General features: G+C 40.6%; 1 protein-coding gene across 11 annotated transcripts in view; it reads left to right on the top strand.

Moving 5' to 3' along the window:
• Large1 (LARGE xylosyl- and glucuronyltransferase 1) overlaps positions 1–17,289 on the top strand; it is a 503,421-nt gene that overhangs the window by 124,337 nt on the left and 361,795 nt on the right. For 10 of the 11 annotated variants that reach the window (XM_031340318.1, XM_031340326.1, XM_031340316.1 and 7 more), the window contains one exon: positions 15,966–16,153. In XM_031340318.1, the coding sequence (XP_031196178.1) occupies positions 16,048–16,153 (106 nt within the window). In that variant the 5' untranslated portion in view covers positions 15,966–16,047. Of the gene's footprint in view, positions 1–12,961; positions 13,090–15,965; positions 16,154–17,289 lie in introns of all 11 variants that reach the window. The other variant, XM_031340322.1, reaches the window with a different exon arrangement.

The raw sequence follows: 17,289 nt of genomic DNA, 5'->3' as shown, positions 1-17,289 counted from the left end.
ACCTCTCCTCCCATTGATGATTGATTTTGCAATCCTCGACTATACACATGCTACCAGAACAATCAGTCCCACCATGTATAGTCCTTGGTTGGTGGTTGAGTCCCTAGGAACTCTGAGGGTACTAGTTAATTCATAATTGTTGTTCATCCTAGGGGGCTGCAAAGCCTTCAGCTCCTTTGGTCCTTTCTCTGACTCCTTCATTGGGGACCCTGTACTCAGTTCAATGGATGGCTGTGAGCCTCTACATCTGTATTAGTCAGGTACTGTCAGAGCCTCTCAGGAGATAGCTATATCAGGCTGGCTTGTCCTTCCTTCAGTCTCTACTCCATAGTTAGTCTATGCAACTCCTTCCATTTTGTTCCCCCTTTTAAGAAGGAATGAAATGTCCACATTTTGGTCTTCCTTTTTCTTGAGTTTCTTGTGGTTTGTGGGTTGTTCTTCCTGTATTCCGAACTTCTGGTTTAATAACCACTTATCAGAGAGTGCATACCATATGTGTTCTTTTGTGATTGGGTTACCTCACTCAAGATGATATTCTCCAGATCCATCCATTTCCCTAAGACTTTCATGAAGTCATTGTTTTTAATAGCTGAGTAGTACTCCATTGTGTAAATGTACCACAATTTCTGTATCCATTCCTCTGTTGAGGGACATCTGGGTTGTTTCCAGCTTCTGGCTATTATAAATAAGGTGCTTTTCCAGTGGATTGATTGCATTGACCAGTAAATTAGAAGTTTTAAAGATCTTTCCATAATTCTTGTTTTCAAATCTAGCAGAAGGTACCAGTAGTTTCTTTTCCTTGGAAACTAAAATATTACTTTTATTCATCTGATTGGAAGGCAGTGTAACTCCTCTTCTGCTGGAGTTCACCCTATAGAAACAAAAACAGATGACAGATGGATAACCCTCTAGAAAAAGCCAAGTTATGCTGTAGGAGGCTTTGGTACTGGAAAGAGGTTTCCTGCATGATGAGGCAATTGAGCTGGGTGAGACCCAGAGGGCAATGTTAATTAAGCAGATAAAGGGGGTAAAGATCTGGAAGGGATACAATGCTCAGATTCCCTCTGAGGCAGTAAGGAAAGAGACCTCTACCTTTTCATTAGCACTCCCAGGTAGCTTCTCCCTGCTGGGGAGAGTCTGAGATGGAAGGCCAAGGGCTGGGACCATAAGGAAATTTAATGAATTCTTCAAAAGAGAGTTTCCCTTTGGCCTCAGGGACAGTAATGAAAATCACTTCCCTAGCTGTAAGTGGGAGTTATTGGGAGAGAATCATATTGTGGCTACTTTATCACCCAATTAATACATTTGGATCTGAGTCTTAGTGTTCTCCTACATCATAAAAGAAATGTAAAAAGGAAAAATACAGATTAGTGATCTCCTAACATGGGCCTTGTTAGGACATGGAAGTCTACCTCTGCTCCCCTGACTTCCTAGATACTGGGCCTCCCTGAAGATCATCTCACTACTTAATGAATCTGACTTATATAACTTAGAAGCATTTTTTTCCTACGTACTAGATTAAAAAATAAAAATAATAATGCAGCAGTAAGACTTGGTTTCCAGGCACTGTATTGGTGTCTGTGGCTTCCAACTGGGCACATTTTAAACAGTTTGGAAAGTCTCTTCAGTGTTTAACTTCTTTCTTTACCCTGTACTGGTTAGGAGGACTTTCTATGGCATCCTGTAAATATTTACTCTTTGTTTGCTTGGAAGTAGTGCACAAATTAGATTAACATTTCCTTTCTTTTGACAACTGGCATTTTTTCTTTTTAAGTGGCTTTGACAAGCATCAGGGCCAGATTATGAAATCACCAGGTGACTCTTATGTTCATCAACTGCAATGAAGTTGGAAAATTGAGATCTCATCTGGCACACAAACTCATTTTGTTTGAAAATGGGCCTAAAGGTATTTGCAGATAGGAACAGATGTCAGGCTTTTAATCGAGTTGGCCCTGTGATTACTGAACACACTGGTGTTGATGTCTGCTTCTTTTTGTCTGATTGATTAGGTCGAAGCTTAAGAAACTCTTTTCTTCATATCTTGGGTACCCATTGTCTAGGCTGTCAGCATGTCATCCAAGGCATGTTTTAAGATGCTGGAGAAATCACTGTTGTAGAGAATTCAAAGTGCTGGCTTCATAGGGCAGTAGGCTTAATCTTCAGATAGAGATTGACCAATCACAATCTTGTCTGAAGGAGTTGGAACCAGGTTTGAGATTTTGGGATATTTGCATATAAACAATGAGGTCTTCATTGTGAGGGAAATCTAAGGAGGAAGTAAGGAAGTACATTTATATTCTGGTGCTTTGTACATACATATATCCTACAGGTAAGTTTTATAGTATATTCTGGTAATTCTCTTCATGATACAAAGGCAGGTCATCACACCAACATTCATATTTTTAAGTGTTTGGATTGGGATGCTTCATCTGCGTTCAACAACTACATTTATAGTCTGATGCTGTGTGCATCTGTTTTCTGATTCCTGAAAGAAATGCTTAAAAGTAAAATGATTTGTAGTTATGTTTATTTTTATGCATACAGATGCTGTCTATATTATATATAGTATATACTGTATATTCTATGGATATATGAAGTTCATTGCATGCATGTAAATATTATGTGTGCATGTCTGTATGTCCTAAAGATCATATCCTGAGTTTACAGTCTTGTTTCCTCTTCTCTAGTTTTATGGTTTGTTTTTCATTTCTTCTCTTTTTTTTGTGTATGTGTGTGTATATATGTGTTTATACATGGGTTTATCTGTACAGAGCTTATGTGTGCATGTGTTTGGAGGTCAGAAGTCCATCTCAGAAGTTCCTCTGTAGCCATCACTGTTTTTGTTTGCTTTTTTGTAAGAAAAGATCTCTCACTGAGTTTTGGGTCTTACCACTCCAGCTCAGGTAACTGGTCAATGAGCCATAGGGATCTGCCTGTCTCTGCTTCCCCAGCATTGTAATCATGAAAATGCAATATCGTGCTGGGCTCCTGTTCCCATGGTATTGGCATCAAACTTAGCTCCTCATACTTGTATGGCAACTGCTTTCTTGACTGAGCCATATTTCTGTGCTTTCTGACTATAATATTTTTAAATGCTTTTTCTATAGTATCCTTTGGCACTATGTTAGCATACTGATTATTCAAGGAAATGGATTTCATTATATTTTCATCCGTGTATATAAATATGCTTTAATATTACCCTCTTCTTGCCGCCCTGGCCTCCTCCTTTTCTCAAATATGGACTGAAAAAGATTCTTGAAGACTTTTTCTTCCTTTGATCTTGAATGAATGCTCTCAAATATAATGAATGAAATTCTCAAAGAATTAATAAAATATATTTAAAAAGATGTATTCCCTCTGAAATATCTTTAAAAATCAGAGTTAATTTGCTGATTTTGCTATTTCTGAGACAGAAATAGCAAACGAAGAAATCAAAACCTTAGATTTTAGGTTCATTTCATTTGCATTCTGGAAAACTGGTCAGGACATTTCTTTGTGAGTCTGTTTTCCCATCCACATAAGTCACTTTGGATGGGAGGCAGTCCGTTATCCAGCTTACTCTGAGACCTGGTGTAATCATCTTGCGGTCTTCAGTCTGTTTCATGAATATGTCCAGTTGCTGTCAGTGGTAATTTAAATCACTTGTCTTCTTGCTCCTACCCTCACAGCTGATGTTACTTTCTATATTTAGTTTCAGTGTTCTTTATGAGTATGCCAGTAAATAATGCATATACTATGTGTATTTACTTCTCTTGGTATGCTGTGTATTTGTGTAAAACAGTGGAGTGGTTCTAGGCATGAGTCTCTAAAGACTAATGAGACAGTTTTTGCTGATCACTGTAATTCTAATCACTTGGGCCAGTGTTTAGCACATGGGAAAGACTTGGATGCCATTGCTCTGTGAGGTGAATTTTGGCTCCCTGGGCTAAGTCCTTGAAATTTGTTCATGTAAAATTTGTTCAGTGACTTGTCCCATGTGATCTCGGCTAGCAGTGCCCTCGGTAACTGTTTGGACCTGGGTCTCTGATTCTCTTTTGTCTTTCTTGCTTTGCCTTTACGAGTTTGTAGAGCATTCCAGTGTAAAATTGTCGATTTCAAAAGCAAATGCTGCAAAAGAAGCCGTTTACCTTATCCTCTTCTCTTCAAGTGGTCAGGAGTATGAAACAACGTCTAAAGGAAGACAGAGTTAGTGGAAACCAAACCTTCTATTGATTTTTAAAGTCAGCAAAATTATGATGGAGACAGGTTGGTGTATTATCCCAGCTCTTAGGTTCTCCACACAGTCCTATAACTAATGAACTAGCACTTATTAAAGAGGCTCTTGACTGGGCCTCGTCTGTCTGTGTGGCATGAGTGAGATATTACTGAAGAAATTGATGTTTCTTTGGAAACCAGCAGGATTGAGGCTTTATTTCTGACTTTGAAGGTAGGAGGAGAAGTTGCGGCTAGTGCTTGCTCAGCTCTGAGAAAAGTCGGTAACTGCTCTAAATCATGCACAGCTCTGCAGAGGAGGGGCTTATATCTCTGGATCCTTTCTGGAAGGGAAAAACGAGTGATCAGATTGGGGTGCCAGAGATATATTTATATAGCTGCCTGTCGAATTGGGATGCCAAGGCCTAAAGAAGATGAGTGTCTAGCCAGGTCACAGGGTGTGGTGGTGGCGAGAGCTCCTACAGACTGCCTTGTGCTGCTTCTTCCTTTGGAATATTAGAGGGATTTGGGTAATATTTCTGAGTCCACTCGTTAGTTGCCCAAGTCAGCCCTGCCCTTCACCAGCAGGAAACTCCATGGAATTTAAAGCTCCATCTCCTTTTCTTCTTTCCTCCCCTTGCTACCCCTTCCTTCACCTCTCTTCCCCTTTCCTTTCTCCTTTTCTTTCTTATGGGGTTTTTCCTGCTTTATTGGTATGTAGTAGTGAATAGTTAGTTAATCCACTTTGGCTCCTGGCGTGTTCACTACACCTGCCCAAGAGCTCTTGATTCCCAAATGAAAGACACACATACACACACCCACACCCACACACACGCCCACACCCACACACACCCACACACACCAGCTAATTTTGATATGCCTTGATTAGCTCAATAGTTGGATACTTCTAAATCTTCCCAAAGCTATCACACACTCTCCTCCAGTATTCCTGAGTTAACATCTTTTAAAATCTATATTTCATCTCCGCTTCCCCAGACCCAATCCAGGAAATGACCTCTAGGGCCACTTTTCTGGAATCCCATATTTGTGAGCCTTAAGTCTGTTCTCCTTGCTCCCTTGTCATGACAATTCTGTCTGCTCTTTCTTGGTCTCTTGCCCACACAATCTAAATGTCCTGCCTCCATCTCCTTGTCCAGCCATTGACTGTATTGCAATTCTTTATTGCCACTCAAAGTCAGCTGGGGGCAAGGACCCTCAGCAACTAGAAGCATGGCTTTTGGGAGCCGAATGAATACAAAGCATCAGAACTAACCACCAACATAATGGTACAGGTAAAGGAACTTCCCTCCCAATATGACTAAGAATTGTATTTTATTCAGAATAGGACTGTATTTATTGAATCCAATACTAATATATTATTTTCTATATTATAATTCTGAATTTTTCAATTCAGCAGTTGAATACAATGTTCACATTGTATATATAAAGATGTAATTGCTTAAATGAAGTGGTACTGGGTTAGTCTCAACTTTTGGTCTAGAGCTAGAGTCATAGGCCTGAATACATGGGTGTGAGTAAACTGCCAGCAGCTGAACACAGGCCTGGGGCAGGGCTTCCTCTAGCACTTTTGAACGGGAATGGTTTGCTCAAACCATGATCTTGAAGTTCTAGCCTCTAGAGCTGAGATAAACTGTTGTTTAAGCATTCCACTTGAAGCACTAAGGAATGCTTCTTACAACACCATGGTACAGGCTGATTATAGACTATTATGTGCTCTGAGTGTTTTATCATACACACAAAGTTTCCTAGAAGCACATATAGACATAGAAGCACAAGGGTTCACTAATAGAAAACAAAGACTTGTAAGGGTCTGGAGAGATAGTTCAGTTGGTAAGATCTATGCCATGCAAAATATGAGGACAGCTGAGTTCAACACCCAGAATCTATGCAAAAATGTCTATAATTCCAGGACTGAGGAGAAATAGGTAGGTCTCTATTTGGTATGATAGGGCCTGGAATACTTAGTCAGTTCTAGGCTAGTGAGAAACCCCCATATTTTTGGAGTGGGAAACCTTATTTCAAGATGAATGTCGCCAACAGGTCAGGCAAAACCAGGGCCGAGGCAAATACCCCATGGGGTTTTAATGAACTCTTTGGCCAGGAAGACTTTTCCACTGGAATACAGCAGGCAACTCGGCCAACAACAGAGAGTAGCTCTGGCCAGGAGACTTCAGTTGCCCCTTTAGTTTCTCCAAATCCTCAAGATGGCGCTGACTGAAAACACAGTAGGAAAAGACAGATTGATTTTTTGTAAAGGTGGGGGGCTCACCTTCTCCCAGTATTTGCCCTGTATTGGGCGCCAGCTGTGGCCCTGAGTGCGGGGGGCTTTCTACGGAGATCTCCAGCCTGACCTGGTGCAAGAGCCCTAGCAAAGGGAAGTGAGCACGGACGGGGCCGTCTCTGCCATGTCTTCCAGGCTGCTCTGTTTCTCCGTGCTGCCCTGCACTGAGTTGAGTTGGGTTGGACCAACGAGAGGCCGAGTAGCCAGTGAGGAGTGGGGGCGCAGCTTCAGGCTGTGTTTCTGGAGAGCAGACCTCTTCCCAAGTGTTACAGCTCTTAGAACAATAGGCTTAGTTAGACCGCGGAGTACATCTTTTGTGCACTTTTACTTCCCTGGATAGGATGTATATATAGTTTTGGGGGTCATTCAGATTTCCGCAGCAGTTACCTCTCATTCGTTTGGGCTGAGAGTCTTTATTTGCATGTAAGAGGGCTTGACCAATATTACACACCTCACCTGCTGTGGCGATTGTGGGGGGCTGGGACTAAAACATGAGCCAGAGTCACAGGAGTTATAGCCGAACACCTTATGTCCCTTGAAGGCAGAAATTACCCACTGGGGCTTCAGGGTTCTAGACTTATACTCGAATGGGCCCAGGCTGCCTGAACAGACCAGTGTCCCACATCCTGTGTGAATAAACAAGGTAGACAACATCTGAGAAATGATTTTTTTAAGGTAAACCTCTGACTTCTGCAGGCATGCACACACATGCACCCCTCTACACAAACACAACATATACGTACACAGAAACAGGAAAGAAAGACATTTAATATATTCCTTCTTTTATTTCTCTGCATGTAAATGGCAAATTAGTATATATTTATATTATAATATATTAGAGTGATTGATTCTTTGAAGTGACTGTTTGCATTGCTGACCTGAATTTCATTAAAACTTATTTAAGGTTGGGTGGAGAGTTGGCTCCACAAGTATTTACTGCTCTTGGAGAGGACCAGACTTAGTTCCCAGTACCCACCTGATTTCTCAGAACCTTTGTAACTCCAGTTCTACAGTATCTTACACATTATTATAGCTTCTAGGGGCACTGTACATATATGGCTCACATGCATACCTGCAGGCAAAACACCTGCACACATTAAAAAAATAATTTAAGAAGTTTTGATTTGAGTGTAGGAAAGAATTTGCAGTGGTTCCTGAAATGACCCTAAATATAAATCTGACACTTTTGTGATATATTTGAAACAAATATTTTTGTTTTTTTTAAAAGATATGTTTATTTATTATGTATACAGCATTCTGCCAGCATATATGACTGCAGGCCAGAAGAGGGCACCAGATCTCATTATAGATGGTTATGAGCCACCATGTGGTTGCTGGAAATTGAACTCAGGACATTTTGAAGATCAGCCAGTGCTCTTAACCTCTGAGCCATTTCTCCAGCCCCTATTTTTGTTTCTTTATGTGGCATTTCTGAAACAAATGTTGTTAGCGTTGATAATTACAAAATCAAAATATGAATCAACTCTTAAAGGTATGGATGATTTTATATATCTTACACCATCAAATATTTAATCAAGACTTAACTCTGTTTATAAAAATAAGCATTTAGCCACATAGCCAGCATTGGCTGCCTCCCTTATATAATAGTTTCTAGAACTTTGTAATTCATCAGCAACAATGAAGACAACTTCATTTTAGAGTGAAGGGCTTTTGATTTTAATAATTTTTGACAAAGGGCATAATTTTTTAAGGAAGTGGTTATAGGCAGATGTCAATAGCCATTTTATTCACTTTAACCAAAAGGTGGGAATGTATCAAACATGAAATCATACAGTTGAGTGAACAGTAGAATGTGATATATACACATGGCGTACTTTTGAATAGTCAGAGAGAATGCTATGCTAGTCCATGCTAAAACATCGATGGGTGTGCAAAACCATTGTGCTGTATAAAAGAAGCTAGTCACAAAAGGTCATGTGCTATCTGATGCCCCTCGTATGAGATATTCAGAATTGATAAATCCATGGAGACAAAAACAAAAGTGATGGTTTCCAGGGATGGAGAGAGAATGTAATGATTACTTTTAAATGTCAGCTTGCTGCAACCTAGAATCCTCTGGAATGAGCCTAAAGGACGGATTGCCCAGATCAAGTTATTTGTGGACGTGTTTGTGGGAGGTTGCCTTGATTGTTAATTGATGTGAGAAGAACGAGCTCATTCTGGATGACACCTTTCTGTGGGCAGGTGGTCCTGAAGTTTCAAGGACAAGAGCAAGGGTGAAAGCAGCAGAAGCAGGCAGTTTGGGTGTATTTGTTTCTTTCTACTCTTGAGTAGATGTGATTGGCTTCTTGAGTTCTTACATTGATTTCCCCTCAGTAATTGATTGTGATTTTAAATTGTAAGCCAATTAAACTTTTCCTCTCTGAGTTCCATTTGGTCAGTATGTTTTATCTTGAGAACTGGAATTAAATTAGAATATAGAGAAGTATGAAATAATTGAGGGGTCTTTTGTTGAACTAATGAATCATATTTGGAACCAGTGGGGATGCTTATGCAACATGCTGGGTATACTGAGCGACATGGGGTTGCATATTAAAACTACCCTATGGTGTTATCACTCAACCCTTGCTAAGGACTTGCCAGGAGTACTTGCCAGGAGAATGCTATTGCTTTAAGATGAGTCCAGCCTTAAAGAGGCCCTGTCCTTCAGCACAGGACTGGCCACTAATGGACTGGATCTTTATCATAGAGAATGTCTATTAGGCAAGAGAATGATCATGAAGGAGAAGCCACCTTTAGCAGTGTGTCTTCTGATCATCACATTTCCTTCATCTTTTACATCATGTATGGCATCTGCCATGCTTTTCATTTAAAATGTCTTCCCATAAGCTGGTTGTTTGAGACTTTCCCTCAGCTGGTGTGGTACCCCTTTGGAAGATTATGGGATCTCTAGAAAATGAGGCCTGGCTGATAAAAGGGGGTCAGGAGAATCCAACCTTATAAGGTGATGTCTGATCCATGCTTCTGGTTCCTCTGTGTGCTCACGGGTCCACTGTCATGTGTAGAGCCTTTTCTACATACCCATAACGTTCTTAACTCTTTCGTGTCTGTAATGAAGACAGATCCTCTCCCCAGTCCTAGAGATTTCCTGGTAGTTTTCCTTACCATGGACCTTTCTCCTTGTCTTTGCTTTCTGAAATTGTGCTGTTCTGTGGTGCTGCTAAGATGTTTTCTTTTGAACTTTTACTTACCCTGACTTGTGTCTGTGCATCTGTTCTTCATTTTTTTTCTTAAAGCTCATAAAGAATACAGTTCGGTTTCGAATGTATTGAGCTCTTTATCTCCAGTCCGGGCCCTGCACTGGACTGGAAAACACAGAGCAGGCATGTCATCCCAGTGTGGATGCGGATGAGTGACAAACGAAATAGTTAGTGACTTTCTTTATACACATCAGCCCATGGAGATCATTATATTTCCAAAGGCCATGGAATTCAGTCAACTAGAGACTCTGCCAATCAGACACCAGGAACTCCTTCAACTGTCAGGGATGCTAAGTGTTTCTTCTTTGGGGCAACCTTTGTTCAAAGGTTCTGGGTATTGCTCAAGAAGAATGAAAATGTGAGGCCTGTCCGCTTCAATCATCCTCTTCCAGAATGAAAAAAAAGTCACAAGAATAAAAACCAAAACATTTCTGGGCCTTTGATTGTGATTAGGTACTGATTGTAACACAGACATGTAGAAAAACTCCTAAAACTCCCCTTTTCTGGAGTTACAGTCTCATGCTGGGATAAGGTCCTGTGCTTGGTGAGACTGTTTACATTAGGGGTCTGTTTGGTGATGCACTGTTGAAAGAGATTAACATTAGAAATGGTCATTTTTATTTCTTTGGGCCTCTTTAACTTATGTTGTCACTGAAATATATTTCTATACCAGAGTTAGTATTCATGCTGTCTAACTCAGGTAGGTTATACTTCTTGCCCCAGTAAACACAATTCAGGCTGTACAAACTGAGGAAACTAGCCCACTGAGGGTATGTTAGAGGAAAGACAACTGAGGAACTAACAAACTTTCTGTACATGTGTTCACCTGAAGCATCCTTTGATCCTCCCTATGAGGGGGAAGGATCTTCCTGAAGTAGTAACACCTTGGGCTAGGACTGTTCATTTCTGTCCAGTCTGTGTTTTTCATGAAAATTTTCCTCGTGGGTCTGTCTGAACTGTGCCATGTAAGGTGTTCTTAAGCAGCCCTGATCTCTACTCACTAGGTTCTCTTTCCCAATCTAACTATCAAAATTGTCTTAAAATCATGCCTGATGTCATTTTGAGGGAGGAGTTAGGACCACATCCCAATCAAGAACAATGTGTGTAAAAGGGAGCTAGCGTGGCGAAGTCTAGTAGGGCAGGCAGCATCTGGGAAGGGAGGGAAGAGGGAAACTGCATCCTCTGTAAACCTGGGCATTGACCTTGAGTCCCAGTGCCTTGCTGTATAAGTGGAGTCTTATAGATGGGTCAGAAAAATCTCTGAATTAGGACCATGGACGTATGTCAACAGTACATATATATATATATCGTACTTGTCCAGTGATTTCTTCTTTCCTCAGCTCTCACATAGCTACTTCTGTTTGAGTCTTTTGACTTTTACTGCTGCTGTTTATCTAGCTTACATTATTACAGAGCCTTCTGGATCCTCAGCTTCAACTCCACTGCGATCCGTACTTACACTTTCCTCCTTCAGTACTCTAACATGAAGACTTAGGACATCTTTGAACACTATTCTGAAGCACACTGGCTGTGAGCCATGGCTATTGAACTCTGAAAATGCGCCATTGATGTAAGCAAAGAGATGTAAAGAAAAGTATGTAAAACAATTTGTGGAAGTTATTCATATTTATTGTATATTAAAATGCTAAGTTTTGAATATACCTGGTGAGGTAAAAAAATAATACAATTATAATTTTCTCTATTTTATTTTTACCCCTCACCCGCTGCTTCTTTTCAAGGAATGTAGGAAAGAGTGGGTTTTTCAAGAGAAGTTCTTATCTCATCCCAGGAAGAATCATTTCCCAGTGTTAGATATTGAGATGTAGTTGTCTGTGCACCCAGGTTGTCCGTAGCCCATCCATTCCAGGACACGTGTGCATGCCTTAGCACAAATCCTGTGTTTATCCTCCCCGTTGCACATAGAGCTAGGATGATTTGTAATTTGTAAAATGTGTAGTAATAGAAGAACAACAATGACTAAGAGTGACAGAACAGCTATAACCATCTATTATAATAAAAGTTTTATGGATATGGCTCTTTCCTTTCTTTTGGTGTGAGATGATACAATGCCTGTATAATGTAAGGTGAGTGACAGCATCGTGACAGAGCAGTAGCCTGCCACTTAAGTATGGTTTGAACAAAGCATTGTGTTACCATGGAAATCAGGATCCCTTCCTTGTATTCTTGTCTCCTTAGTAAGAAAATTTAAAAACTGACTCACTAGAAAGTTAGAGGATCATATAATTAACAACATGACATGCAAGCTGTGAATTTCAGGAATGTCTAGGACGAGGATTATGGAGAAGAGGAAGAGACAGGGTCATGTTTTTTGACTTAGGCCTCCATGTTGATCAGTACAGGTCAGCAGGCAGCTGCAAGATGAAAGATGGATAACTTCAGAGAGGGTGAAAAAGCCTAACATGTTAGGGAAAGCACGCTTAGGAAAGAAATACAAAAAGGGAAAAGAGAAAGAAATGAAGTTCTTTTGTATTACAGCTCAGAAAGCAGGCTGACTTAACAGAGATGTATGAGCTCGGCTTTGTAACTGCACCAAGGCTTTCTGGGAAGGAAAACTACATTGTTTTTAAGGGGTGATTATCTTCTTAGCATGGCAGTCTTTCCGAGGGGTGATCCCTTGGCCAGATGACTGATAGACCCAACTAGATTAACTTTTAAAGAATATTTCTTGCATTTTCTAATTGTGTGTGTGTGTGTGTGTGTGTGTGTGTGTGTGTTTGTACATGCACACGCTCATATACAAGTGAGTGCAGGCGTCCTGAATAGGGTGCTGGAGCTCCTGGAGCTGAATTCAGAGCTGGTTGAATGTGTATGCATGCAATTGAAATCAGGTTCTCTGTAAGAGCAATAAAAAAACTTCCTATCTATCTCCCCACCCCTAACAAGACTAACAACTTTAGGAATTAGACAGTAGTGTGAATTGTGCTAATCTTGGGGACAATCTGAAAGTTATGATTCTACCCAAGGTCAGATGTAGATTTTACTCTTTTGACCAAGAGGAATAGCTTTTCTTTAATGGGCTTCAGTAGACCCTTGTTATCCCTAGTGCTCTTTTTAAGTGTACCAGATAAAAATTGGAGAGTCCAACAATCAATAGGATATGGGTTGATATAGGTGAATAGACATAATCCATTTCCATCATGAATATCCAGAGATCCAGTTCTAAAGCTGTTCACCAAAACAGATTAATGCCCGGAACGGAATTACATTATTTTCATCTTGAATTCAGGCAGAAGTTTGGAGATAAGAGATAAGGAACCTTGAGACCTGTTCTGGCATTCCTGGCCTCCAGCAAGGACGTTCCTGACACTGCTGCTTTAAACTAGCCAGTCAGAGATCAGAAAGAACTAGCAAGTGGTAAGCTGCTTATTCATCAGTAAGTTTCAGAGGCTGAAAACATTCTAGGTTTAGATAAAATTGTAGGGAGGCTAGAAGCTTCCAGGACTAGGCCCAAGTTAGCAGACTGAGGGAGGTAGCAATTACTCCAGGAGAATAAAAGTTACATTTACAAGTTTTGATGCCTGAACTAAGCTAGTTTTTGTCTCCTGGCCTCATTGCTAAGATTCTCTCTTGCTTGCTCTAATAACTGAGACATTTGCTAGTTGACTAACAAGCAGGTAGCATATACAGGTTGGATACTCAGGATAGCAGATCATTCATATACATCTTGGAGTATGGTGGAATGGCATGGGAATTCGTCACATCACTGATATATATCATGTTATAAACTAGTGTCTTAGTTAGGGTTTTACTGCTGTGAACAGACACCATCACCAAGGCAAGTCCTGTAAAGGACAACTTTTCATTGGGGCTGCTTACAGGTTCAGAGGTTCAGTCCATTACCATCAAGACAAGAGCAGGGCAGCATCCAGACAGGCATAGTGCAGGCAGAGCTGAGAGTTCTATATCTTCATCTGAGGGCTGCCAGCAGAATACTTGCTCCCAGACAGTTAGGACAAGGGTATAAAAGCCCACACCCACAAGGCTATAACTACTCCAACAAGGTCACACATATACAAACCATCACAACTATTTTGTAGAATTTTCCATTTGCTATCTTTAAACCACATTTTAGTCCCTTGTGGCAAGGAAGTGGAGTAAGTTTAACTGTGTAAATTTTTTCACAGGGCAGTTTCTTTTTAAACAATGAGTGCAGTTGGTTTATAGAGAGTAATAACATACAAATGATGAATTCAGAGGGGTTTCTACTTCCCTTCTCCAGGTGAAATAACATTTTTTTCCACTTTAGTAATTTTCCCTCTACCAAGAAGGCATCTGCACAGCCCACAACACATATTGTTCATTTCCTCTGATTCACAGATATCAGAGCAAGAAGTCATTCATGTCTTTCTAGCTTTTGAATTTGATTGTACAAGTGGTTAAAATACAACCAATCAATTTTAATTTTTATCCCTCAGTGTCTTTCTTACATTATTTCCCATTCAGTGTATATTTTTTATTGCATTGGTTCCCTCTAGCTCCTTTCAGCTGCACTTGGAATTGCTGTGGCCTCTTACATCAAACCTGCTGAGGGTACAGGATATCTAATGGCTTTGCCAGGGTAGCCGTCAGGTGCACGTCAGCACTTGAAGCACACCTCCAGACTCCTGTGCCTTGGGAAAGCTAGGAAGCTTTTGTTACGTACAGAACAGTCTTATGCTTTGCTTTTCATATGGCAGAGACACGATGGGTGGAATTCTCAGTTGAGAGTGAATATGGTTGAGCCACAGATTTGAAGAGAAATAGGTGAAGGGAAACTTAGTTGGAAGCCAAGGGAGACTATTGCTGTTGACCTGAGACATCACAGTGGTTCTGAAGCAAAAGAGTACAGTTCCACATAGCCAGAGAACTAGATTAGAGAGCAAGATCAAGGCAAACTAATCTGGAGGGATATAGCCCTGAATGGCCTATACAACACAAGGATTATCCAGGTTTCAGTGTTTATTCTAGGCATATTGTGTGCATTTAGGCTAAGGACTCTGTGCAGGGGGAGATGCTATAAGCTGTAATATAGACTTCTGTTTTTAAAAAGATACATTTAAAGAATCCTAAACTAAGTACGAAATATGTGTCTGAGGGCACATTGCTTGCCTGAAGCCACAGTTATTGTGCTGGCCAGGTTTATGTCAGCTTGACATAAGTTAAAGTCAGGAGGAGAACTTTCTATGTAGACCAGATTAGCCTCCAACTCAGAGATCTGCCTGCCTCTGCCACCTGAGTGCTGGGACTAAAGGCCTGTGCCACCACATCAAACTCTAAACTTTTCTTTAATTTCTTTACCCAAGTTGGAAGCTTAGCTGAGTGGGGTGTTACCCTTAGGTCACCACTTCCTTTATTCTATTTAGTAGCAGCCTTTTAAAAAAAAGCTTTTTCTTGGTGTTCCTTTTCTCCTCAAACTGTACACCTTGTATATTTCCTTGATCAGCTGGCTCATTTTCATTATAGATTTGTCAAAGCATGGCCAGTAATAACCACTCAACAGTCAATATGATGCTGTCTGAAATTTATCTCTGCCAAAGCTACTACTCCAGAACTTTTCAAGTTAGCCTCAGGCAAACAAACAAACAAACCACACATAGACAGACACACCTTTTTTTTTTTTTTTTTTACCAAAATATCACAGGAATGGTTGCTACGTCGTGTACAAATATTCTCCTCCCTTGAAACCTCTTGAACTAGGCCCCCACAGTTCAAGTCACCCTCAGCATCACTGTCTTTCCTTCTTCTGCCAGTTTGGCCCATTAAACCCAGTTTCAAGCATTTCACTGTTTTCCTAATCCAAAGCCTACATTCCTCCAAACAAAAAATACAGCTGGAGTATCCCAGCAATACCCCAGCCCTTGGTACCACCTTCTCTCATAGTCAGTGTTCTGTTTCTTTTAAGGGATGCCATCACCACAGCAACTTTTGTAATGGCAAGCATTTAATTTGGGATGACTTACTGTTCAGAGGTTTAGTCCATTATTCTCATGATGAGAAGTGTGATAGGTGTCTCTGTTGCTCTCTCTCCTTTTCTCTCTGTGTGTGACAGAAAGATATATAGAACTCATCATTTATTTTAGTGTCTCAGTTTTGACATATACAAGAGTATAGCATCATTTGTCATCCATGAGCCAGGGAGTCTATTCTTAGGATCTATAGAATATTTATTTCTTTTTTTTTTTCCTGTTTAACTTCATCTGCTTGCTCATCACAATGGGATTTAGCTCTTTTTCTTCGTTTTTTCCTTCCAGAAGGTATTATGAGGGATTCTGAGGACTTCTTGCTCTGCCCAGAGACACCACGTTGGAATTAGAGATTGGCACTTCTGAGAGGATGCTGGGAATCTGCAGAGGGAGAAGGAAATTCCTGGCTGCCTCTTTGACTCTGCTCTGCATACCCGCCATTACCTGGATTTACTTGTTTGCTGGGAGCTTTGAAGGTAAGAACAAAAGGCAAGTGAGAGGAAATGGGGAGGGTAAGGCACCACAGGTTGTTACAGAGGCCTAGAAAGAGCCTGGAAGCCCTAGTGTTCCATGGATAAAATACTGAATTAATGTTGCCTGTCATGATAAATGACTTTTAGCATCCCAGAGGTATTTGGTGCAAGTCAGCAAGGTGTGGAATGAAATAAAAAACTAAAACTAAAATATAAGTTTCTTCAGTGGCAAGGAGTTGGTAGACAAATGTCCAAAGCCTGTTTGATCACATGACCTCTGTAAACTCAGGGAGAAGGTTGAACCTTGGCGAGTGGGTTGACTTTCCTTAAGCTAGATATTTCATTTATTGATCCACATAGTCATTTGTTTGCTCATACATTGAATGTTTTCTTGCCGGTGACATCCTCAGTAAACTTATTGCTGAGAATCCAAAGATAACAGATCTAGACATACACTGTCTGCTTGGGGAGACAGACAGGCTAACAAATCATCGACACAATCATGAGATGGTAGTACACTGGGGGAGGGGGGTTGTCGAAGCTGTCAGGCTGAGGCTGGGGATGAAGGATGACCCTTCATACTGACAAGAGAGCTGGGGATGAGGCCTAGGAATCGCCTTCCCTGTCACTACCCAGAAATGAACAGGAAGTACAAGAGTCATTATTTCTTCAGCCAGCAATTTTGAATATGGTGTAGTGTCTTGATTGTTGGTGATTGTGTCTCAGTTTCAGGAATGGAGGCAATGGTGGCACAGGTGTGTAGACTTCCTCTTTAAATTTGCCCCACACTTGAATTAGGAAGAAAAACTTATATAACAATCTGACTCAACAAAGCTGGTACTGTGTTTTTGAACATTTCCTTTGTGCATAATTTTATTGACATCTCAAGGCTACCTTTTAATTAGGCACTTGGGTCCACATTTGGAGCTTGTGTTAGTGAAGTTGAATATAAAGGTGACAGAGCTATGCACTTGCTAAACAGGGATGATTATTCTTTATTTAAAGATTTTGTTGTTTTTAATTATGTGTGGATGTGTGCATGTCAGCATATGAGTATGCACACATGAGTGCATATACTCAGAGGCCAGAAATGTCAGGTACCTGGGAGCTAGAGTTACACATTGTTGTGAGCTACGTAA

Source organism: Mastomys coucha, unplaced genomic scaffold (genome assembly GCF_008632895.1).
Source record: "Mastomys coucha isolate ucsf_1 unplaced genomic scaffold, UCSF_Mcou_1 pScaffold22, whole genome shotgun sequence".
Lineage (NCBI taxonomy): Eukaryota > Metazoa > Chordata > Mammalia > Rodentia > Muridae > Mastomys > Mastomys coucha.
Note: the sequence above shows the minus strand (reverse complement) of the source record. Positions and strands in the feature narration are given on the sequence as shown.